The sequence below is a fragment of the Cetorhinus maximus genome, chromosome 8, assembly GCF_964194155.1.
Source record: "Cetorhinus maximus chromosome 8, sCetMax3.hap1.1, whole genome shotgun sequence".
NCBI lineage: Eukaryota > Metazoa > Chordata > Chondrichthyes > Lamniformes > Cetorhinidae > Cetorhinus > Cetorhinus maximus.
This window is the reverse complement of record NC_135886.1, coordinates 18,593,149-18,617,769: the sequence shown is the minus strand read 5'-3', so window position 1 is coordinate 18,617,769 and position 24,621 is coordinate 18,593,149. Positions and strand designations below refer to the sequence as shown.

The following is a 24,621-nucleotide window of genomic DNA, read 5'->3' as shown; positions in this document are numbered from 1 at the left end:
TCAATATAGTAAGAATGCCAGGGAGAGGAAAGTCAAAGGGTGTCAAAATTTGAATTTTTGAAGAACATGGCAGTGAAGTACAGGGAGATACTGATGGGAATACTATTGCAATATTATAAAGTCATTACAGGTCAGAAACATGCCATTCGGCCCATGTTGGTCCATGCTGGTGTTTATGCTCCACACAAGCCTCCTCCCACCCTTCTTCATCTAATCCCATAAACATATCCCCCTATACCTTTCTCTCTTAGGTACTTATCTAGCTTCCCTTGAATGTATCAATGCTATTCCCCTTAATCAATTCCTCTGGTGACGGACAATAGTCTTGATGCAATACAGAGGGACAAAACAGGTTGTGATGAAAAGAGAAAAAAGTAGCAGGTTTTAGGTGAGAATAACGCTAGTGCAAATACCGTGTAGCATGTTAATGTACCGGTCATTGAATTTAAATATTTCAAGCCTAATAACCATTTCCAGCTCTTGAAACAATAATCTTAAACTGATTCAGGGAAAAATAGAAGTAAAACATTTTTTAAAAAGTTCCTGACTGTATTTCTCAAATGCAAATACAATAACTTGCACTTATATTGGGCAGAATTTTGCCCTTGATGGGCGGGCGGGCCCGACCAGCTAAGCGGCAGGCGGGCAGCTGATTGCCGCCGCCAAAGCGGGCCCCGCTGCCATTTTGAGTGGGCGGGCAAATTAAGGCCCACCCAGCGGGAAGCGCTATGCGCTTTCTGTGCGGGGGGGAGGAGGGATTCCCCAACTGTCAAAGTGCGATGTTTCGCGCATGCGTGTGAAAGAGGGCACTGCTCCCTGAGACTAACTGCTGTCTCAGGGACATCGGTGAAAGGTTTAAACACATCAAAAATAGAAAAATAAAAAAATTATTAACATGTCCCCCTCATGTGACAATGTCACACGAGATGGGACATGTTAATAAAAAGCACAGAAACTTTACTAAACTTTTTAAAAACGGACATGAAACCTCATCCTGCTAGTGGATGAGGTTTCATGTATTATCAGAAGCCCGCAGAGGTTCCTGGCCTGCCCGCCAGCCTTAAGGTTGGACGGGCAGGGCCTTTAATTGGGTTAACTACCCTGTCAATGGCCTCAATTGGTCATTGACAGGTCGGCGGGCGGACAGCTGATTTCGCTGTCCGCCCACCTTCCTGAATATTTAAATGGGGCGGGATGACGTTGGAGGTTTCCCCTGATGTCATCCTGCGTCATTTTCGCATCGACGAGAGGGCCCCGCCCCCAAATCACCGAAGGAAAAATTCTGGCCGGTGCCTTTAGTGTAATGAAATATCTGGAGGCACTTCACAGGAGCATTATCAAACAAAACGGTATTAGCTTGGGTGACCAAGAGCTTGGTCAAAGAGGTAGGTTTTAAGGAGCTGCGTAAAGGAGGAGAGAGAAGTACAGAGACGGAGAGGTTTAGGAAGGAAATTCCAGAGATTAGACATTTGAAGGCATAGCCACCACTGGCGGTGCAATGGAAATCAGTGATGTGCAAGGGACCAGAGATAGAGGAGCATGGAGATCCTGCACTCATAATGCTCCAAAATATTCAGCACATGGCTACACACAAAACAAAACAGTTTTTCAACTCTTTTGGTAGAAACCAACATGTTGATTTTCCTGTGAAGTAAATTAGTATTTAATGGGTTAAGTAACAATTCTTCAGACACAGCTTAAACTTCCTTTCTACTTTTAGAGCCTCTCATGGATATAATGCTACATTTTGAGATAATCCCTGTTTGGTTATTCAAGACAAGCCTCAAGTGTTGCAGGTGGTGATTTTTTAATTAGTTTCAAATCCACCGACATAATTTGCTTAATCCATTGCTCTTCATTGCCCAAGCAGAAATGAATCTCTGTTTGATTTTGACAGGAAATAATTCCATTTAAAATATTTTCAGTTACAGCTTAATTTTTTCCACCATTCAGCTGTTATTGCGAGAGACCACTCAGTGAGGCACAGCAGCTCAGGTCGGCTTTGTGTGAGTTTCAAATCTGCTATTTTATAATTTTGCAAAAAAAAAATTCTTTCTAACTCCATCAATGTGGCATAAGCTTCATCTAATAGTGCTACACAGCTGTGAAATGCTTTTTGGTTGCAAAGCAAAATGAGAGACAGTACGGCAAATAAGCTGATTATCCACTGCCATTCAGCATTTAAACTCTAAACTCAACGCAGGATTTGTGCTGATAAATAAAATGGCAGCGTTTGGTGCCACCCCTGTACAAATATGGGCAATGGGGAAAGAATAGGGGTGGGGGGTGCAAATTGGGCAGCTCTTTCAAGGAGCTGGCTCCGGCACGATGGGCTGAATGGCCTCCTTCTATACTGTAAAATTCTATGCTAATAGTGCAAGGTGAATTTTGGCATCATCACCAGTTACTACCACATTCGTCTGGGAGCAGAGGGGACAAATAATGTGATACTAATGACAGCAGTTTGCCATTTTCCCTCCCCCTTTAATGTGATGACTTCCACAAATATTTTTTAAAGAGAAATGTCACAAAGTCCATTGTAAGTAACAGTCTCAGCAAGACTATGAGTAGTGGTATGAGTCCTAGTAAAAAGTAAAGTGTAAAAAAAATTGCAACAAATGTTTTGGCAGATCAATGAGGCAGCAGCAGGAGTACAGAACTAGTCCAAGAACCTGATGAATTCATTCACTTACCCTTTGCCTCCATCGCTTGGGAATCCCTGTTGGCAACCAAACAATAGCTCGACAGGTCTCAAACCACTGAAACCACAATACAGGCAGGATTAGAATTGGTACCTGGAAATCGCCTCTATTTGAAATTTAAATCACAGATTCTTATTGATCATTGAATGTGCTTGAATGTTAGCTATTCATATACATTTGGGAGTTTTCTTTTCATTCTAAACCAAAAATACAGACTCATATTTTTCAGGCTTTGGTTTACTATTATTATCTTAACCGTTGTCACTCTAGCGCAATTTCACACAGCAACCAGCTTACATTGTATCAATCACTCTCACCTTCCCCCAATCACTCCCACTTTCTTAGATTCCTCATCTCCAAATGCCAGGCAACAATCATATTTATAGTCTTTAACAGCTTATTTTTAAAAAGGAGTTGTTTCTGTGGATTGTTCTGTGCTTTTTGAAGTGTTTTTTTTCTCCAAGCCCTACAACACTTCTCTGTGGTTCTCTCTGCCATAATTCACTAATATGTGCCTTTAGTGGAGTAATACATCTCAAGATGCTTCTTGGAGGCATCACATCCATCCTGGAGGCCCCAGGAACCCCGATGGGAGGCAGCCAAATGTCAGATTGGGATGAAATCCCATCAGTGACTCATGGGAATGTCCCTGGCGGGGTTACCACTGATCTCCAGCTGGTGAAATGGGCCACTACCGTGGCCATTAAATTCAGCCCTGTGTTTTTGTTGGGCAATATTTGGAGAAAGACATGCTTTGCAGTTATATGCACCATTTACATCCTAAGGGCATTGGAAAGAAATTCACAGTTACTTAATTGCATTTTATATATAATCACTGATGTTTTGTAGGCAGGCATATCAAGCAATCTGCAATCACAATGAGATAAATTTAATTTGTTTTGGGAGTGGCAGTTGAGGGATAAAAACTTCCCAGGGTACCAGATGAACTCACCTGGATTAAAGTCAAATAGCACAATGGGGGTTCCTAATCCACCTCAACAGGCACACAGGATCTTACTTTAACATCTCATTGCAAAAGGCAACATCTATTCAGTAACAGAATAAAGCATAAACTTAGATTATAGCCAGTAAATCAGAAGTGGAACTTGAGGCCAAGATCTTCTGATTCAGAAGAGAACGTGCCTCTGAGCCTAGCTGATGAGTTCATCTGTTTATACAGCAGTATGCACCCAACTGTAAAATGTTATGGGCAGCTACAACATTACTTGCATTGCTCTCAATTAGAAGAACAACATTTAATTGGCATTCTCAAGGTGGGAAGGCTAATTCTGCTAGTCTCAGCTTGATCATGATAGCAAGAAAGGGAAATCCATCCAGAAAGAGATCCTGACTAATTAAGGGGGTCAACTGGTGGCTTGACAAAAGTGCAGGATCAGCAACCTAGTAGACAAATCTATAGCTAGAACATTCTATAATCTTGACAGAGAAGGACTGTGTGGGTGCAGAATGCAACCAAAGGGATTTAGTCAGACTAGTTCACTAGGACGATTATATTTTGTAACTTGTGCAATATAGAGTTGGAATGAAGATCTTTGAGCATAAGAAGTGAAAGACAGACATGCACATGTCTTCTGACTTTGCTTGTTCCTGCTGCAATAGTTTTCAGTGCTCGAATTATCTCAGGATGGTGTTAAAGGCAAAAGCAAAGTAGGAAAAGGCACCTGCTGTACAAATTAATTCACAATAAATTTGACAGTCAACTTGATCTATAAAATGAAAACCAAACTAAATTACAACCTTTTAGAATTCATATGTTGGGCTTGAAATTCCCAATCCCAATTACTTCACAAGAAACAGTCTATCTTAATACATCCCTTCAGAGCAACCCCAGGTTCCCTCCATTGCTCCATCTTCTCGCTTCTTAAATGATTCCACACTTTTGCACCCGCCCCCATTCTGCTCAGAAATTCATTCCAAATGTTGATTATCATATCAAAGTTGCCTTTTCCTAGTTTAACCCTAATTCCAGTCTTTAACTTAAAGTAGTGTTCCTAATTAACCTTCAATGCTGTAATGTAAGAAACATGGCAAACATTTGTGCACAGCAAGCTCCCTCAAACAACAATGTGATAATGACTGGGTAATATATTTTTATGATGTTAATTGAGGGATAAATTTTGGTCAGGTTGCCGAGGTGCATTCCCCTGCTGTTCTTCCAAATTATGGTATGAGGTCTTTTACATCCACCTAGGAGAGGACACAGGCCTTGGTTTAACATTTCATCCAAACCAAAGCACTCCAATCATGACTGCACTGGAGTACCAATGCAGATGTTATGGTCAAGTCTCTGGAGTGGGACCTGAACCTACAATCTTCTGACTCATGAGGTGAGATTGCTACCCACTGAGCCACGGCAACTAACAACTGGGAACAGTACTCATGGTGTGGTCTGACCAAAGCACTATACAGCTTAATCATTAGTACTTCACTCTTTCGGCTATGCAGTTCAACATTCTGTTAGCTTTATTAATTGCTGCCCTGGCTGGACATGTTAAATGCTGAGCCTAATAAGACTCCTAGTTCTCCCAATACTCTCCTCAGCCATTTCAGAACCATTTACGAAGCATGCATGTTGCCAATTTTTATTTTCTATGTGCAATACTTTACACTTGTCTGTGTTAAATTTGCCATTCACCCTCCCACTCTGCAAGCTTGTTTTTATCTTCCTGTATTCTGGTGCAGTTTTCCACATTATTAGCTTAACCCACAAATTTGGCATCATCTGCAAATTCCAACACAATACCTTAAATTCCTCAGTCTAATACAGTCATATATGGTAAACAACAGTGTTTCCAGCGTTGGACGCAACTTCCCACTTTCTGCCAATCAGAAGAACTTCCCTTAACTTCCACCTCCTGTTTTGCAACCACCCTTCTACTTCCTGGCCCCTGATTCCATATGCTTTGACATTTGTCCTGTCTTTAAGTCTTGAAGTCTTCCTGAAAACATCCTGTAGACGATGGTGAATGGCAGATAAATCTACTGAAAGTCTTGTCATCCTAATTATACTTCAATGATCTACTTGAGGCAGGTCTACACAGGGTTGAGTTTAATACCACATGTTAATCCAAAAGCAGAGGACAGTATTTCATAGTCAACACAATTTCTACAACCCCAGAGGGTGTTTTTAACACCACCAATCTCAAAAGTGAAGTTAATGCCATTTTGTTCAGTCAATTAACATTAATTCAGCTCCACTGAGTCAGTTTTGCTGCAATCAGCGAAACAGCAACCTGACTATGGGCATTAAAATCAACGCCTACTATAAGAGAGTATCAATGGAATTTTAGATCTGATTTATATAAACCTAAACAGTTATGGCACTCAATCTCTGTCTGAGATGCTTAAGGCTGATATATAGGTCTATAAATTTGGCGACGCAGTGTTGGTTTTTCACATTCTAACCGGCCCACTAAGCCCCAATATGACAGGGAGGATGTGCATGCATCCTCACCTGGAAGTGTGCCACCTGCCATAATGATAAAAGAGCAATCTGTCGTGCCCATGCCTGAAACAGATATTATGCCTTTTTGGTGAAGGCGTTACATAAATGCACACTGTTGTTGTTGCTTTCCAATTCTCACAGCAACAACGCTTGCATCCTTTCTGAGATTGCCAAAAGTACTCATTTTTCTTTTGCCAATCTGTGCTGAAACACAAGCAGTCTTTGTGCCGTGGGCTTGCATGCATTAGGGCTAATGTTGCTGAAATTCATTTACCTTATATAGACATGAGATTCTGGTCCTTGCACTCTGGCCTGAATTCAAATCAAGATCAAAGAGGTTTAATTACCTAATCCCAAGGAGATCTCTATGCTTGATCTCGGTCTTTGTGCATCCCCTGAGCCTATTCGAATAATTGGGAACTTGGTGCATACTTCAAAGAGCTATAGTCTCCACTGTGATATCTGATAATTCATTTTACTGTTGCTCACATTAGAGGAAAGTTACATTTGGTTCCACTATATTCTGACAGATATTAACTTCCTGAAAGGTTGATCCTTCTCCACTGGGTCATTGTGCCAAATTTGAAAGGATTTCATCATGGCATTCGTGTGCAGTAGTTTAGTCTAAGACCACAATAGTGCTGAATACAATATTTGATGTATTGGGTCAAATTCCCTGCACGGTGGTGTTGTGATAGGATGTGAGGATGCCCGGTTACTTATGTGGTGAGTTTGCAGTCTCATCAACAACCAGACTCCTTTTTAAAACTAAGGGGGGAATGTAGCAGGTCCATCAGGCCTCTCTTTGGCCAAATCAAGCGTAGCATGGAGGGATACTTTAGGCCTGGGACCTGGCCCATCCTGCTGTCCAAAGAATGGTGCATTCTCCAGGGGATCTGAATAGCAAATACGGAGAACAAAAAAGGAATTGGGCAGAATGGATACCATAGTGAAAGGGCTGAGTTATCCAGTCATTGATACCTGTTCACATAACAGGAAATATATGAGCCAATAGTTGCAGTTAAATGTCAGACTAGAAGAGGCAACAAACCTGCTGAAATTCATTTTGATCTGGCAAACATTCAGTGTTAATCTTCAGTCGTGGGTCAGCACCTATTAAAATAATAAACAACACATTACAAGCAGATTAATACAAAAACAACCTGTATCTTCTGAAGATGCTGAGGATAAAAAAAAAGCAAAAATCATTTTTTAAAATCAAAGTCAAGACACAGGAAATATGGTGTGAATATTCAGGGCCCCGCCCAGTGGGAATACTGGGAGTTATGGTGGCCCAGAGTTAGTGGGTTGCGCCTGAGCACTTGATCTGCAGCCCATGCCCTGATCCTAATGAGGCCCTCAAAATGCAACTACAACTCATGCTGGTATCACTGGCTGCCACCAAAAATCTACTTGTGGCATTGTTGGTGGTGGTGATGTTGGTGGTGGGGGGCCAACGGGGGCAATTTTTAAAAATTCATTCATGGGATGTGGGCGCTGCTGGCTAGGCCAGCATTTATAGCCCATCCTTAGTTGCCCTTGAGAAGGTGGTGGTGAGCTGCCTTCTTGAACCGCTGCAGTCCCTGTAGGTACACCCACAGTGCTGTTAGGAAGGGAGTTCCAGGATTTCGATCCAGCAACAGTGAAGGAATGGTGATATAGTTCCAAGTCAGGATGGCGAGTGACTTGGAGGGGAACTTCCAGGTGGTGGTGTTCCCATCTATCTGCTGCCCTTGTCCTTCTAGATGGTAGTGGTCATGGTTTGGAAGGTGCTGTCGAAGGAGCCTTGGTGAATTCCTGCAGTGCATCTTGTAGATGGTACACACTGCTGCTACTGTGTGTCAGTGGTGGAGGGAGTGAATGTTTGGGGGTGTGGTGCCAATCAAGTGGGCTGCTTTGTCCTGGATGGCGTCAAGTTTCTTGAGTGTTGTGGGAGCTGCACTCAGCCAGACAATTGGGAAGTATTCCATTACACTTCTGACTTGTGGATGGTGGACAGGCTTTGGGGAGTCAGGAGGTGGGTTACCCGTTCCTCAATTCCTACCTATGACCTGCTCTAGTAGCCATAGTATTTATATGGCCGGTCCAGTTCACTTTCTGGTCAATGGTAACCCCCAGGATGTTGATAGTGGGGGAATCAGTGATGGTAATGCCACTGAACAATAAGGGGCAATGGTTGGATTCTCTCTTGTTTGAGATGCTCATTGCCTGACACGAATGTTATTTGCCATTTGTCAGCCCAAACCTGGATACTGTTCAGGTCTTGCTGCATTTGGACAAGGACTGCTTCAGTATCTGAGGAGTCACGGATGGTGCTAGGCATTGTGCAATCATCAGCGAACATTTCCACTTCTCACGGAAGGAAGATCATTGATCAAGCAGCTGAAGATGGTTAGGCCTAGGACACTACCCTGAGGAACTCTTGTGGTGATGTCCTGGAGCTGAGATGACTGACCATCAACAACCACAACCACATTCCTTTGTGCTGGGTATGACTCCAACCACCAGAGAGCTTTTCCCCCTCATTCCCATTGACTCCAGTTTTGCTGGGGCTCCCTGATGCCACACTTGGTCAAATACAGCCTTGCTGTCAAGGGCAGTCACTCTCACCTCACCTCGGGAGTTCAGCTCTTTTGTCCATGTTTGGACCAAGGCTGTAATGAGGTCAGGAGCTGATTGGTCCTGGCGGAACCCAAACTGGGCGTCAGTGAGCAGGTTATTGCTAAGCAAGTGCCGCTTGATAGCACTGTTGATGACCCCTTCCATTACTTTACTGATGATGGAGACTGACTGGGGTGGTAATTGGTCGGGTTGGATTTGTCCTGCTTTTTGTGTACAGGATGTACCTGTGCAATTTTCCACATAGCCGGGTAGATGCCAGTGCTGTAACTATACTGGAACAGCTTGGCTAGGGGGCAGCAAGTTGTGGAGCACAAGTATACCACAGTGCTGCCACCTCTGCTGGGCCTGTCCCAGGACATACCCAGGGATGGTGTCTGGGACATTATCTGTCAGGTATGATTCCATGTTGCTTGACTAATCTGTGAGACAGCTCTCCCAATTCTGGGATTAGCCTCCAGATATTAATAAGGAGGACTTTGTAGGGTCGACAGGGCTGAGATTCCTGTTGTGGTTTTTCTGTGCCTAGGTCAATGCTGGGTGTTCCTTCCCTAAAGCATTCGTGAAGCAGATGGGTTTTTACAACAATCGTTCCATGGTCATCATTAGACTTTAATTCCAGAGTTTTACTGAATTTAATTTCCACCATCTGCCATAATGGGATTCGAACCCATATCCCCACAGCATTACCCTGGGTCTCTGGATTACTAGTCCAGCGACAGTACCATTACGCCATCACCTCCCACTGCTATATATCTCATTGAAGGTCCTTATAAAAATAATGAAGAGCACTTCATATTGGATTCTGTGCCAAGCATGCAACCGGTGCCTTGGAACGACAGCTAAGGTCTGTACTATGGAATTACGTAGAGTTTACAGCCCAGAAACAGGCTCTTCAGTCCAACTGGTCTGTGTTGTAGTTATGCTCCACATGAGCCTCTTCCCACACTACTTCACCTCACCCTATCAGCATATTGTTCTATTCCTTCTTCCCCCACTTAATTATCAAGCTTCCCCTTAAATCCATCTATGCTATTTGCCTCAACTACTCCATGTGGTAGTAAGTTCCATGTGCCTGAGACTCTCAAGATAAAGTGGTTTCTCCAAAATTCCTTATTGGATTTCTTAGTGACCATCTTATATTTATGACCTGTAATTCTGGACTTCCCTACAAGTGGAAACATCTTCTCTATGTTTACCCTATCATGCCCCTTCATAATTTTAAACACGTCCAACAGGTAACCCCTCAGCTTTTTCTTTTCTAGAATAAAAAGCCCCAGCCCGCTCAAGCTTTCCAGATAGTTATAACACCTCAAGTTCTGGTATAGCCCTGCCAGTCTTTTTGTACCTTGCCCAGTGCCTCCATATCCTTTTTGTAATATGGAGACCAGGAGTATAAAGGTTGGAGGTTCAGATACAATACCTTTTGGCTAAAGGTAAACTGGCTTTGCCAATATATGTTAAACATTCGTCAAGAGTACATACTTAATCAGCATCATATTCAAAGAGAGCTCAGCAAAAGGAAGTGTTGTAAGGTTGTCCTTGACTCTTAATTAATATTAGTGGACTACAAGGTAAAGAACTGCATGAAACCGTTTCAATACCCAGATTCTGTATCGTAACTGCTTAAGTCCTTCAAAAGGTTATAATTTAAATACATTTAAACCAATTTACTTTAATACAAATAAGTTGAGGAAACTGGGGCTGTTACAATTTAATGAAACATAATTTATTATCTTTGTTGTGCGACAGCACAAGAGAAAAACATGTATCACTGAATAAATACCGTTCAGTGTCAATTTCTGGTCACTCAACCAAATTGAAGTAATAATAATGCCTTGAAGCAATATGCTGTAATACTAAGCCATGTAAACAGGAGGTAATAAATGAACTGATTGTAGCTGTGGATCAGTTGATAAGTACTCTTGTCTCTACGTCATAGGGCAGAATCTTCTGTTCAGCATGTGGAGGCGGGTCCCACAGGCCGACACGTAAAATGACGCGCGGTGAAGTTGGGCATGCGTCCCAATGTCACCGGGCGTCATTCTGATCTTCCGTTTGGCAGGCGCGCACCAGAGTCAGTTGCGCGCCCACCAAACCGTCAAAGGCCTGTTAAGGCCATTAATAAACTAATTAAAGTAATTGTCAAGGCTGCCCATCCAACCTTAAGGTTGGCGGGCAGGCGAAGAGCCCAGGCAGCCTTCGCATTTTTCATGAAACCTCATCCACGGGCAGGATACGGTTTCATGAAAGGTTTATTAATTAAATAAAATTTTTCATGAAAATTCATAAACCGGTCCCAGTTCATGTGACACTGTCACATGAGGGAGACATATCTGAATAATTTTTAAAGAAATTTTTTCCATCTTTATAACTGAAATTAATCTCCCTGAGGCAGCTCCATGCCTCAAGGAGATTTCTGCGCTTTTTCGCATGCATGCACAGGCCCCAACTCTCTCTCCTCTCCCTGCCTGCACAGGGAGCGCTGAGCGCTTCCAGGTGTGTGTCACACTGGGTGGGCCTTAACCGACCCGCCTACGAAAAATGGCAGCACGCAGCTGATCGTGGGCGGCGATCGGCTCCGCGCCCGCCTGCACCCGCTCCCGACCGGCCCGCCTGACGGGGAGAAAATTCTCCTTATGAGGTTCTAGGTTCAAGTCCCACTCCAGCTCAGGAGTACAAAAATCAAGGCTGACATTCCAGCGCTGCACTTTTGGAGGTGCTTTGGATGAAATGTTAAACTGAAGCCCCAACTGCCTGCTTGGGTGGATTAAAAGATTCCATTGCACTATTTAAAAGAAGAGCAGGGGAGTTATACTCTGGTGTTCTGACCAATATTTATCCCCCAATCAACATCACAAAACTCGAGAATCTGGTCTTAATGTGGGAGTTTGCTGTGTGCAAATTTGTTGCCGCGTTTCCTTACTTTCAACAGTGACTACACTTTAAAAGTACTTCATTGGCTGTAAACAGCTTTGAGTTGTCTGTTGGTTGTGAAAGCATTAAATAAGTGCAAGCCTTTCTTTCAGTTAAACTGGCAACGGAGGAGCTACAATTGGCCTTAGTATCTCTGGCATGGCAACAGGGAAAAGATCAGCCATGATTCCCACAGCTGGGGGTAGACTTTCGACTTGTCGCCCAGGTGTAAAACTTTGTGTTGTCATAGAAACTGCCCATATCTCATTTCCATGAAGATAAAAATGAGGTGGGTTCTATAAGAGATGGGTGATCAGCAACACCGGTTTACTGCTGGGTAGCAAATTGAGAAACTACCCCTGGCCTCTACCAGGTGACCTGCTGTTGGAAAGTACATGGAGTGGGCTTTGTCAGTGAGGTCACACTGCAGTCAAAGGTTTCACATCTTAAAATACAAAATGTCTCACTGCCTACAAGCACTGAAAAAGTGGGGAAAATCCAACATTTACTGCAAATACCTCATTAACATTTTGTAAGACCATTCTTCAATTTATCCTCGTCTGCCTTACTCAGAGACATAACACAGTTGAGATGTTCAAACTCTTGGCAGGATAGTCTATTGTTGAGTAAAACCTGTCAGGTGAGGGGCTTTGGGTATCTGTTGTAAGTGTTGCTGCTACCCATTAGCAAAGCCTCACGCTGATAGACTCTGTTAGCAAGATACTTACTTTACAATTGGAAGCGTCCCCTTGTGATAAGTCCCTTTGCAAGAATTGAAAAAGCTTGTCGATATTATAGACAGAACAATGTGAGCGAGTCAATAATTCTGGAAAATCTCCCACGTGATCTGAGATCAGAGGAAAAGCAGATGTTTTATGTGTGAACAATGAGCCAAATTATTATTAATTACAGAAGTCACTACATTAAGTAGAGTTTTGAAAGTATAATGTATGCACTTTACTGAGTTAAAGAAACTGACTCCCCAACAACTTCCCCTCTCTCCAGCCAATTTCTTCCTTGCTTTTCTGAATATGCTGACTCATGTTGAGTATGATGGTTCCACTGGTACTGATCCCCAGCTGGCATCTCACTCAAATGACCATCCTTCATTGAGTTTAGGTAGTGATTGGCACCAGATTATTAAATTTCAGAGGGTCTCATAAGCAAGGCAAACCTGTGCTCAACTACAGTCCTCCCTCTCTGCAGTTTTTTTTAAATTCATTCATGGGATGTGGGCTTCACTGGCTGGGTCAGCATTTATTACCCAACCCTAGTTGCCCATAAAAAGGTGGTGGTGAGCCGCCCTCTTCAACCGCTGCAGTCCATGTGGTGTAGGTACATCCACAGTGCTGTTAGGGAGTTCCAGGATTTTGACTCAGCGACAGTAAAAGAACGGCGACATATTTCCAAGTCAGGGTGGTGAGTGACTTGGAGGGGAAATCTCAGGTGGTGGTGTTCCCATCTATCTGCTGCCCTTGTCCTTCTAGATGGTAGTGGTCGTGGTTTGGAAGATTCCCAACAGGGAAAGCGATCAGCTTTAGGGGCTCTGCCTCAATTTTGCTCTCCTTAGACCAGAGATACCAGGGCTAAAAGTAGAGTCTCCACCACCTTCCTGACTGATGAGTTAAGTCAGCACAAAGCAAGGATGAAACCTATCAGTTCAGGTTTTCAATGTGCAGATATATTTGCAGTCCAAATGAGCCCTCAAAAAGCAAGAAAACAAAGGCCTGAATTTTGCTACAGGCTTCAGGACCCTGACGTCAGGGCAAAAAGCAGGGCCCCAAGTTTTCCATTTTTGGAACCATTTTTTAAAATGTTTTGGAATTGATTAATAATTTGCACCTATGTCTGTCTCCTTCAATCTCCTCTCTTTCATCTTCATCCATGATATGAATCGTCAGCTGGACTCCAACATCTCCAGCTTTTATAAAATTCAATCCTGGTGTGGGAGTCACTGCCAAGGCTGGCATTTATTACCAAACCTTAATTGTCCTTGAGAACCTCTGCAGTCCGTGTGCTGAAGGTACTCCCACAGTGCTATTAGGTAGGAAGTCCCAGGATTTTGACCCAGTGACAATGAAGAAACAGGGATATATTTCCAAGTCAGGATGTCGTGCAACTTGGAGGAGAACTTGCAGGTGGTGGTGTTCTCATGCACCAGCTGCCCTTGTCCTTCCAGGTGGTAGAGGCTGTGGGCTTTAGAGGTGCTGTGGAATAAACCTTTGCAAGATGCTGCGGTGCACCTTGTAGGTGGTACATACTTCTGCCACTATGTGCTGGTGTGGGGTGAGGGGAGGTGGTGAATGAATGTTTAAGGTGGTATTTGGGGTGCTGATCAAGCAGCTTGCTTTGTCCTGGATAGTGTTGAGCTTCATGAGTGTTGTTGGAGCTGCATTCATCCAGGCAAGTGGAGAGTATACTAACACACTCCTGACTTGTACCTTAGAGATGGTGCACAAGTTTTGGGGAGTCAGGAGGTGGGTAACTCACCACAGAATACCCAGCCTCTAACCTGCTCTTGTGGCCACAATAGTTATGTGGCTGTTCCAGTTAAGTGCGTGGTCAATGGTGATCCACAGAATGTTGATGGTGAGGGATTAAGCGACGGTAATGCCGCTGAATGCCAAGAGGAGGTGGTTAGACTCTCTCTTGCTAGAGGTAGTCATTGCTTGGCAATTGTGTAGCACTAATGTTACTTACCATTTATCAGCCCATGCCTGAATGTTTTCCAGGTCTTGCTGCTTGGGGTCATGGACTGTTTCAGTACCTGAGGAGTCACAAATGGTACTGAACATTGTGCAATCATCAGTGAACATCATCACATAGGAACATAGAAATTTGGAGCAGGAGTAGGCCATTCAGCAACTTAAGCTTGCTCCACCTTTCAATAAAATGCATTGGTTTTAATTTTCCAAAACTCCCTAGGTTCTGTAAAGGTCCCATCAGATTGGAAAATAGCAAATGTAACTCCTCTAGTCAAGAAAGGTGGGAGACAGAAACCAGGAAACTACAGGCCAGTTACCTTAACCTCTACCACAGGGTAAATGCTAGAATATATAATTAAGGAGGTTATAGCTGCGTACTTAGAAAATCTCAATGCAATTACACAGAGTTACCATAGTTTTGTGAGAGAGAAATCGAGTTTGATTAATTTATTAAAGTTCTTTGAGGAAATAACTAGCAATGTGGATAAAGGGGAAACTGTGGATGTGGTGTACTGAAATTTCTTACTTCTGAATTTATGACGGAAAGAAGGTCATTGATGAAACAGCTGAAGATGGTTGGGTCTAGAACACCACCCTGAGGAACTCCTACCAGCGCTGAGATTATTGGTCTCCAACAACTGCAGCCATATGCCTCTTTACTAGCTATGGCTCCAGAGAGTGGAGAGTCCCCGCACACCGATTCCAATTAACTTCAATTTTATTAGGGCTCCTTGATTCCACGATGGATAAGTTGTTGCCTTGATGTCAAAGGCAGTCACTCTCACCTCGCCTCTGGAATGCAGTTCTTTTCCATTTTTGGACCAAGGCTGTAATGAGGTCTGGAGCCATGTTGGCATGGCGGGACCTGGTGAGCAGGTGACTGGTGAGTAATTGCTACTTAATGACATTGTTGATGATGCCTTCCATCACTTTGCTGATGGTTTGTTCAGTGGTCAACACCACGGGACATTTATTAGTTAAACGTCTATTTATGGTTATATTAAAAAACTTTAAGCCTTCCATCCAAAGTATGGATTGTGCTCTTGTGAAAATTATGGATGTATCTTTAGTTGTAAAACCAATTCAGAAAGTACTTCACACCTAAACTTGACTAAAAGAAAAATTGGAGACATCTGATTTTCCTCTTTTGAATTAAACAGAACTGAATGGGTAAGTAAAATGATCAACATTTTCCCCTAGCAGTGCTTTCCTCAGACACTGATGCTGTTTTGCTTCTGACCTTCACTAATTATTTAGATACCAGGCTTTATGATATTTATTATGTGGCATGATGCCAGACACAAAGAGCAATAAAAGTAACAGTGATCCCAAACTGAACATCAACTTCAAACTGGCCTCAAACGTCTTAAATATTTTATAACCCATGAAGAGGCAAACTCAAAAGGTTGGAACAAACACCATTGAACAGACAACATTAAATCTATTTTCACAACAGTCTGAGAACTGCACATCCTTTGCCAGCATTACTTCTGGAGTGCTCAACTGCTAGAATATCCGATGACTTGCACTACCACTCACAAAAAAACAAAGCTCAGCATATTCACTATTAATTGCTTTAAGTTTTTGATGTTAGATTCTTCCACAAATTTATTGCTAAGAAGAAATTAATATCCAAATATGTCATCCTGTCCTGGTAATTAGTAAGCTTTTTAACAAATAAAAGATCTGACATAATTGCTATTTTTACAATTTCTGGGCAGATATCACCGAATACTTGAAGACTTGGGCATAAGAGGCTAATTAATGAATAAAATCAATTGGGGAAATTGGGCAAGCATAGTCTCCTCTCCCTTTGAGGTACGAGGAGATTCTACAATTGAAAGCTACCTTGATTTTCCCAGCAGAATCTGAGCACAGGAGTAGAATAAAAATCACAAGTGCGATTTGAGATTGCCTGCAAATCCAGACAGGAAAGGGAGTTACAGCAGCGGCAATATTACCAGAAACAATCATTACTGCTCATGCAGATCGCTTTCAAACACAAGGGGCTAAATTTTCAATTCGGTGTGGAGGAGGCAGGGAGGGAGGCAGACGTGCTGGTAAAATCTGATCACCGAGCAGCGTGCCAGCTTCCCAACATGGTCCAATTTTGGTGGAGCCGTCGTATAGTCAGTGGCGGTAACCCACCTGAAAGTGGTGGCTCATCGATCGTGAACGCAAACAAGCCAATTGAGAGCTCAGAATCAGATTATGAAAGGGAGGCACAGGAACACACAGGATCATAAATTAATCCATTGGAGAGAAAGTGGCCAGGAACAACTCCTAACCAGGAATAAAAGGTGGAAGGAGCAGAGAGCACTTCATGCATTGGAACACAGTGGCCATTGTTAATAGGGTCCAAGCCAGTTGGTGAAGTCAAAACCAAGACAAACAGCCTTCCTTTACTGAGAGAGTTTGATTTGTTCAGTCCCATAGCTCTCCTCCCACAAAACCCAGTCCCCCCCATCCCCTATTTAAATGTGCTCAAAGACAAATAACACCCATCACCTGTTTCTCTTAACTTTAACAATGTAATTGACATGACATTAACAAAACCTTAACAATGTAATTGACAAGACATTACCAGCCATTCTGTAGGCAGAGCTCACTGAGAGTTTAATGTGCAAGCACTGGGGTATTTGTGGGGGGTAATGCACTGTAGGGGTTAGTGTGGCATATTGGGGGGGGGGGGGGAATGTCCAGTAAGCCTTTGACTGCTAACTGATGACACCAATGTGCAACCCTAAAATGGTGGAATAGAGTTACTACAACTGCTCCCAAAGGCCACCATGGAAGAGTCCTTTGGACTCCTGCAGATGCGATTTTGGTGCCTTCACCAGTCCGGTGGAGGGGGGTGGTGAGGGGTGGGCCTCCTCCGGTACACTCTGTCAAGGATTTCTTGCATGGTGGTGGTATGCTGTGTGCTTTATAACATGGCTCTCCAGAGAAGTGTGGACCTTGAATAAAAAGAGGAGGGAGCTCCATCCCCATCACCTGGGGATGGTTCAGATCCTTTCACCCTCTCTTAGATAGACTCCCACTTCACCATTGCCGACTTCTTGATGAGTAGCCTCCCTGACAATGTCAAAGCCGCCCTCCTCCATGGATGTCAATATAGTGAGCTGTGCCACCCTGCCGTTGATATGACCTCCATTCTCATGCACTGTGTGCTCTTTATTCCTACAAATTGAAGAGTGAGGCATCGGAAAATCGCGGGGCCACCCTTCCATGAATGCCAGATCTCCTGCTACTTTGCTGCTTCATGTCATTCCAAGGAATCCGACGTCCATAATCATGGCTGCCCACCCTGTCTAATTCCCACCTCCTCACCTCCCCTAATTGGACAGAAAAACATGCCATTGGGCCAGTAACTGGCTGTGCCTTTTAAAGTTGTATCGGATGTCAGATGCCAATGTGGAGCAGGGTTAGGACTTGGAAATTAAAATCCTGCCACAAGTTGCTCTGGCAAGGGGCAGTGACCCAGTCCTTGAAACTGCAACAGAGGTTTGACTGTCTGAGCTAGTGTGCTATAATTCACTGTACGAGGACAAGGAAAGCCATCCACCATTAGTTAGACTTGCTCTTGACCATGTAATCGAGATACTTCTCTGCGATACAAGTTGTTGAAAATATGAGCTGATAACGGATCCCGAGAGAGACAAGGCGTCTAGAACCTGAGTGAATAGGGCAAGCTCTTTAACCAATCAGATTGAAAGATTGAAAATAACAGCACCAAGGCCAAGAAGGAAGTGTAAATTTGTGTGGGTGAATTTAATGTCAACTCAAGAACAGAAAGGGAAACAAAGGGAAGGAAAGAAAGATTGGATTAAGAGACGAGAGAAACAAAGAGACAGAAAGGTAAAGTTTAAATTTTTTTTTACATCTTTATAATCTCCAACAATTAAACCCTGAAGGACTGTGGTGCCATGATTGTAATGGCTAATTTACAGTGCTAGAGTAGTTATTTGGCAGTAACTAACATTGTCAAAAGGGTATTTAAACTGAAATGGACAAGACTTAAAACTTTTTAGTTTCTATCTTACGGGGTAAATACAGCAACTTCACGCCAATCAACGTCAATGGTGAGGCAGATGCTATTTTCATAAAGCCAGTGGTGAAGTGGTGCAACTCAAACAGCAATGTTTGGATTCCCACATTTAACCACACGTCTGCCATCACCTGAAGTTGCTATAGCATTTGCACGTAAATAACAGGAAGCATCATTAGCCCCCACTGTGATTTTGACAGCAAATTATGGCCCATTATTGCCTTGTACTCTGTACTGTCAAACTCTTCATCACTGGAGAGAATAACATTTCAATTATCCGCTTCTGGTCCACACAATACAGACTGGAAAGTGAACTTTCTTTGAAACTGAAGATAGAATTTCCCTAAACTGCGATTTCGAGCCTCAAGATCCTCAGTGCAACCCTTACATGTGCCGCAAAAGTAAAATACTGCAGATGATGGAAATCTGAAATAAAAACAGAAAATGCTGGAAATACTCAACTGGGCAGGCAGCATCTGTGGAGAGAGAAACAGAGAACGTTTCAGGTCGATGACTTATCATCAGTTCTGTTTTTACTTCATATATGGTGTTGCTTCAGTGGGAGTTTTTCTATACTAAATATGTTATAGAAATAATGTGAGCTGTTGTAAATATTTCACAAAGGAAAATTGATTAACCCTTTATAAATTATGTTCTATGGTCTGGATTTGTATCGTCTTTGTTACACTAACTCCAATTGATACATATTGATGATTGCTTAATTGCAAATATGAAAATGTGTATCAATTTGTAATGTTCAACCAAATTCTTTGTTTACCTCTACCACAGGTACCCCTTTTCACCTTGTTGCTTAACTTTGCACCACTCTAGTTCAGCTGAACAAAAAACAAATGGCTTGTAAAGAAAAGGTACATTTAATACCAAAAGCCAATAGGATAATTCTGTTCTTTTTCCTTTAATTTTTGAAATCTCTTATATTGTGTTGGATCCTGAGCATAACTTCATACCACAAACCCTATTTGTTCCCAAGTTCATTTACTAGCAGCTCTGCAACACTGACCACCATTTTCTTCCCTCAGTCCCTCGGGCTAAAGTCGTAGTCCATGCTTTTCTCACTTTCAGACTTAATTGCTCTTAATAATGCTGTTACATTAGCAGCACAAATTGTAACCAGAAAACTAGAACATGCAATGCTCTAGCACCAAATTAATTAAAGATGCATCTTTAGCAAACAAATCACTTTTATTTGTTTGTAATCTGCAATGTTACTCGCATGATGCAGCTACAGCACTGATCTTATCTCATTAATGGTCATAAAGGGAAAATTGTTTGGTAATCAACTTTGCTGCTGATGAGCATTAAATCAGAGAATGGATATGGCACAGAAGGAGGCCATTCAGCCCATTGTGTGAGAAATTTAAGTGGTGTGGGTACATAACTCGACAGTTAAGTATACAGGATTGCAGGTGTGAGGATTGTTATGGCATAGTGCATTCTAAAGATTTTGATTCCAGCACATGGTGAGGACTGTTTAGAGGAAGCTGTGAACTTCATCCTACCTGTGCCAGTACTGATAAGAAATAAGCAGACATAACAGCAGGTAGTAAGAAAGAACAATCAGGAAGGAGATTCTCATTCTGGCATCAAGCAGGAGATTTTCATGCTAACCAAGGCATGGCAACTACTCCTGGGTACAGCCAACTTTTCATTCTAGTCAGTAATGTCTCACAAGTAAGAAGCACTTGGTGTCAGACTGAACACTGTTAATCAGGTACAGGAACTATCCAATTACTTTCCTAGTGTGTCATGGCTGAAGACCAAAGTGAAAATAAGAAAGTTATTTTAACTATGATGCAGTAACTACACTTGAATATTAACATATAATATACTATAAACATAAATATAATCATATCACTTTGCCAAGTTATTAGGGCTGCTATTGGGAACAGTATGATAACTTTAGATGGCCAAGTGCCTGCTTTCCTAAGGATTTTGCCTGAGTAATCACACTAGTATAAAGAATAAGCCCATTCTTTATGCCCCCTATTCTGTTCATTTTGGAATATTTTAGTGCTTATAGTCACCAGGCATCTGCATTAACCCAAGCTCCCGGATGGAGTAAAGAATCAGATTATGTGGTGTACTCTGTGACCAGAGTGCAAGAGGTGGTGTGAAGGTAGGATGCTACAAATTGTACAGATTGCAGATCACCTTGTGCGGGGCTTCAGGTGCTGATGAGATCATAATGGCATCACTGCCCAATGCATTGGTCTTGATTGGCCCTAGGCTGTTGTAGCCATTGTGTTACATTAGCAATGGGAAATAAGCAAGACCCTTGAAATAGTGCACCTGTGACATTCTGGGCACACTCATACAGCCACAGATGGAATGGACCGTAGCCAAGTTCTTGATCTCCATACAATCCACAGGAGCTCAAGATAAAATCTCAGTTTCCAAGTTCAATTTTACTCTCGTGTTTCACATTCCTACTTTACTGGCACCAAGATTCAGGCAGACAATTGCAAATTTTGTCTAGCTTGCCAGCCATCAGTATAAATATCTCAGGCAATTTGGCTGGCACATGCCAACAAGGCAGAAACTGAAAATATCAGGATCATGACACCCCCAGAGGTGTGTTTTGTCAGCTCTGAAGATCGGCGAAAGGCTTTGCTGAAATGGAGTGTCTCACCTTTGGAAGTGGGGCGGGGTGGGGGGGTACGGGGAAAGTTTGTCATAAGAAAATGTCCTTAATGGGGAAAGGGGGAGGGGAACAAAGTAAAATAATTTATTCCAAAATAGAGACATTTAAGGAACCGTCTGGCCAAAACAACTACAATACAATATCTGCGTACTCTGAAATCTAATCAGCATCAACGTACTGAAGAGAATATTGTCAAAACATTAACTAGATAATCATTAGCATTCAATACATGTGCTATGCACAATTAAAGGGGATTTATGGAAATTGTATCTTATCCCACCTAACGCAATCGGCGCAATGATAAAACATGTGAAACGGACGAGATCATTAAAAAGTAACAATAAACCATCATACCAGATGCCAGTTAATGAAACAATGACTGTACCTGATTCTAAGGTGCAGAGCAACCGAGGTGCAGACCGCGAAATGCACTTCCTTTTCTGCAGAACATTGCTGAGGACACTGCCGAGGCTGCGGTTCCTTTTTCTAAGGCACCTTCCAGCATGTCTGGCTGAATTCAGATTTACTACAGGGATTTGATCTTGGTTCATGCAGAACCAATTTGCAGGAAACAGAGGGGGAAAAAAGCTACACTTTCAAAAGAATGTAAAATAAACCACAATTTCGCCAATGCAGGTTCCAGATGTTTCAACGTCTTTTTTTTTCACAGGTTTTTTTCCCCCCCCTAACCTGTCCAGTCAGAAAATAAGCAATTCTACAATCTTCTGTTCTAGTACATCAGGCAACACATTCAAGCAGCAATGTAGCAAAAATGCCATTGCTCCTCCTCATTACCAACTTTGGCTACATGACATCATCCCCTCTTGGGGAGGTGTTACAGACACTTTGGGTTGTGACTGGTCAGATTCACACACACACAATAAACATTTATTATTATCCTCCCGCCTTCATGAATTGGGAATCCGTTTCCTATTGTCGAATGAAGCTGCCACTTTACTGTCACTGTTGCAATTGGCGACCCTGCCCGGTTGATCACTAGAATTACAACTAACTCCTTTGTATCGTTACTCTGACATATTACCACGATATGTTAAAAACTCAAACAAAGTCCAGATTGAATGGAGGTGAGCTTGCGACTGCAAAAGGCGGTGAATGGGGTTTTTTTTTTAAAAAAAAGCATTTTACACTGAAACACATCAATGCAGATTTTATGTGGTTTCCTTTCACCCAAACTAGCTGAAAATGCTTTCAATGTAGGAAAGCATTGGAAATGAAACGGAAAAGGTTTGGTAAGAATCGCACTCATTTTTTTTTCAAAACCATCGCACGTCGGGGCTCCCCAGGTTTAGGGACGTCCTCAACCTGGGAAATATTACAGATTAAAGAGTAGATTTGACCCGCCGATTTGTAACTCAGGTGCGAGGGCACTGCTAACACAGCAGGGCGTGTACTGTACGAAGGACGCGCATATATCATCTCTCTATGTATCGGGTTAGTGAGGTTAATGCTTTTGCACAGACCCAAAGGAATTGGGCTACATCTCAATTCATTTCCTGGTTTTCATGCAAAATGACACTTGCTCCACGCAAGCAAACTATCAACCCGGAACGCGACCGCAAACAGGGCAAATCCAAAACAAAGTGGCAAAGGAATTGCAGAGCTACTGAAATTGATATTTTTGTGATAACGATCAATTGCTAAAATTTCTGAATTACTAGACCGGATTTTGCTTTCCATGTTTACTTCATAGAAAATGTATAGTTTAGGTAAGTATCACACTGCACAGAAAGAGGCCATTCAGCCCATCGCGGCTCTTTGCTAGAGCCTTAGGTCCACCCCCTTTTCCCATTTCCCTGTAAATGTTTTCCCTGCAAGTTTTTATTCTGTTCCTCTCTGAGTTCATCTTGAGTTCGCTTCCATTATTTCAAGCATTCCAGATCACAAAACTATGTTTCAAAAATGTCCCTGTCGCCCCCTGGTTCTTTTGCCAGTCTACATGAATCAGTGTCCTCGGGTCTCTGAGCTGTCTGCCACCGGAAACAGTTCCTCCTGATTTACTCTCTCAAACTTGTTCATGATTCTGAACACATTGATCAAATCTCCTCCTAACCTTCTCTGCTCTAACGAGAACAACCCTGGCTTCTCCAGTCCTCCCATGTAACTGAAGTCTCTCATCACTGATCCCATTCTGGTAAATCTCTTCTGCACTCACTCCAAGGCTTTGACAGTCTTCCTAAAGCATCCAGAGTTGAACACGATACACCAACTGAGGTCTAACCAGCTTTTTTTTAATATAAAACTTTAACAGAACTTCTTTGATTTTGCTCTCTACAGGGGGATTTTTAACCTCACAGAGGGTTTGAGAGCAGACAGCCAGCTAAGAGGACTAAAATTAACAGCACGTCAGGAAGTGGGCTGTAACCCACCAACTTGCATTTTTCACTGCAGTGTGTTCAGCTGCCAGTGAGGTAACCCTGTCAAAAGAGATGCGTTGCCAATTTAAATATGTCAGAAGGCCATTAGCAACTGTTTTAACTGGGCATTTTGAACTTAACAAATTTTCCATGTTTCCTGAAACTTGTCAGTGAAAGCAAGGGAAGAGGACAGTGGGAATTGAGGGGGCTGAGCAAATGGCGGGCAAAATATCCTAGGGGTACTCAGAGCTCAGAGCTGATCCTGTCCTAAATGAAAGACTTTTGCTCACAGGACTTATTCTGAAAGGGTGCTATCAGTGCTTTGGTGATTTCTGCTACTTTAGAGGTCATCTCTACTGCATTGGAGTTTAGTGTGCCTGGTCTACACTTTCCATCTGTCAAACATCAGTGCAGTATGGGGGCCACTTATGCAGTTTTACCTTGGACCTCAGTCAGGTGAGAATCAAGATGAGCAGCAGCAGCACCAAGAGCAGCAGAAGTCTTCTCCTCCCTTACCTGCTGCTGCACAGGACAGAGGAGATGAACGCAGATGTGCAACTTGCAGGAGGCAAAAGCCCCAACACAGGGTTTACAGCAGAGGATCAGCTTCCTGGTCATGTCCGAATACCAGTGTCTCAGGAAGCTCAGGGCATTGTGCCAGGTGGCTGCTGCCATTTGCGGTTTCCTGGAAGAGGAGCCCGTTGCTATGTGGAGCAGGTGGGCACACATTGCCAGTGGCTGTCAAAATCATCATCACCATTCCAGGGATCAGCAGGAAACATCTGCAAAATCTTGCAATCTCCTGCCCACAAATATATTACACAGGTGATGGATGTCATGTTTGCCAGGGTTTTCAGACTAGTTTTAGACTATGTCCTATAATCCTAGACCTCCCCCACCCACCCCAGCCAGTGCAAGTAGTTTCCCTGAGGGAATGAGGGGTGGTTTGAGACCGAAGCAACAGGTGAAAAGTGGAAGCCTTATGAACAGAGACCCCACTTCCATGTCCTCTTCCTCCATTTTCCCTCTCATGGCCCACGCACACTTCCTGCTAGCCCAGAGCTGGAGAACATTTTTCTGCACTTCAGTTCGGTGCTGAAGAGCCGAGGCCAGGTTTTCATCAATGCA

At 42.9% G+C, this 24,621-nt stretch overlaps 1 protein-coding gene across 2 annotated transcripts in view; it reads right to left on the bottom strand.

The window, feature by feature from the left end:
- Positions 1-21,847, bottom strand: part of LOC144683480 (TBC1 domain family member 30-like) — a 90,125-nt gene extending 68,278 nt beyond the window's left edge. For both annotated transcript variants that reach the window (XM_078546534.1, XM_078546535.1), the window contains exons 1-3: positions 21,504-21,847; positions 7,220-7,281; positions 2,694-2,759 (exon numbers count right to left, since the gene is read on the bottom strand). In XM_078546534.1, coding sequence (XP_078402660.1) covers positions 2,694-2,759; positions 7,220-7,281; positions 21,504-21,669 — 294 coding nt within the window. In that variant the 5' untranslated portion in view covers positions 21,670-21,847. The remainder of the gene's footprint in view (positions 1-2,693; positions 2,760-7,219; positions 7,282-21,503) is intronic.
- Positions 21,848-24,621: the final 2,774 nt, after the last annotated feature.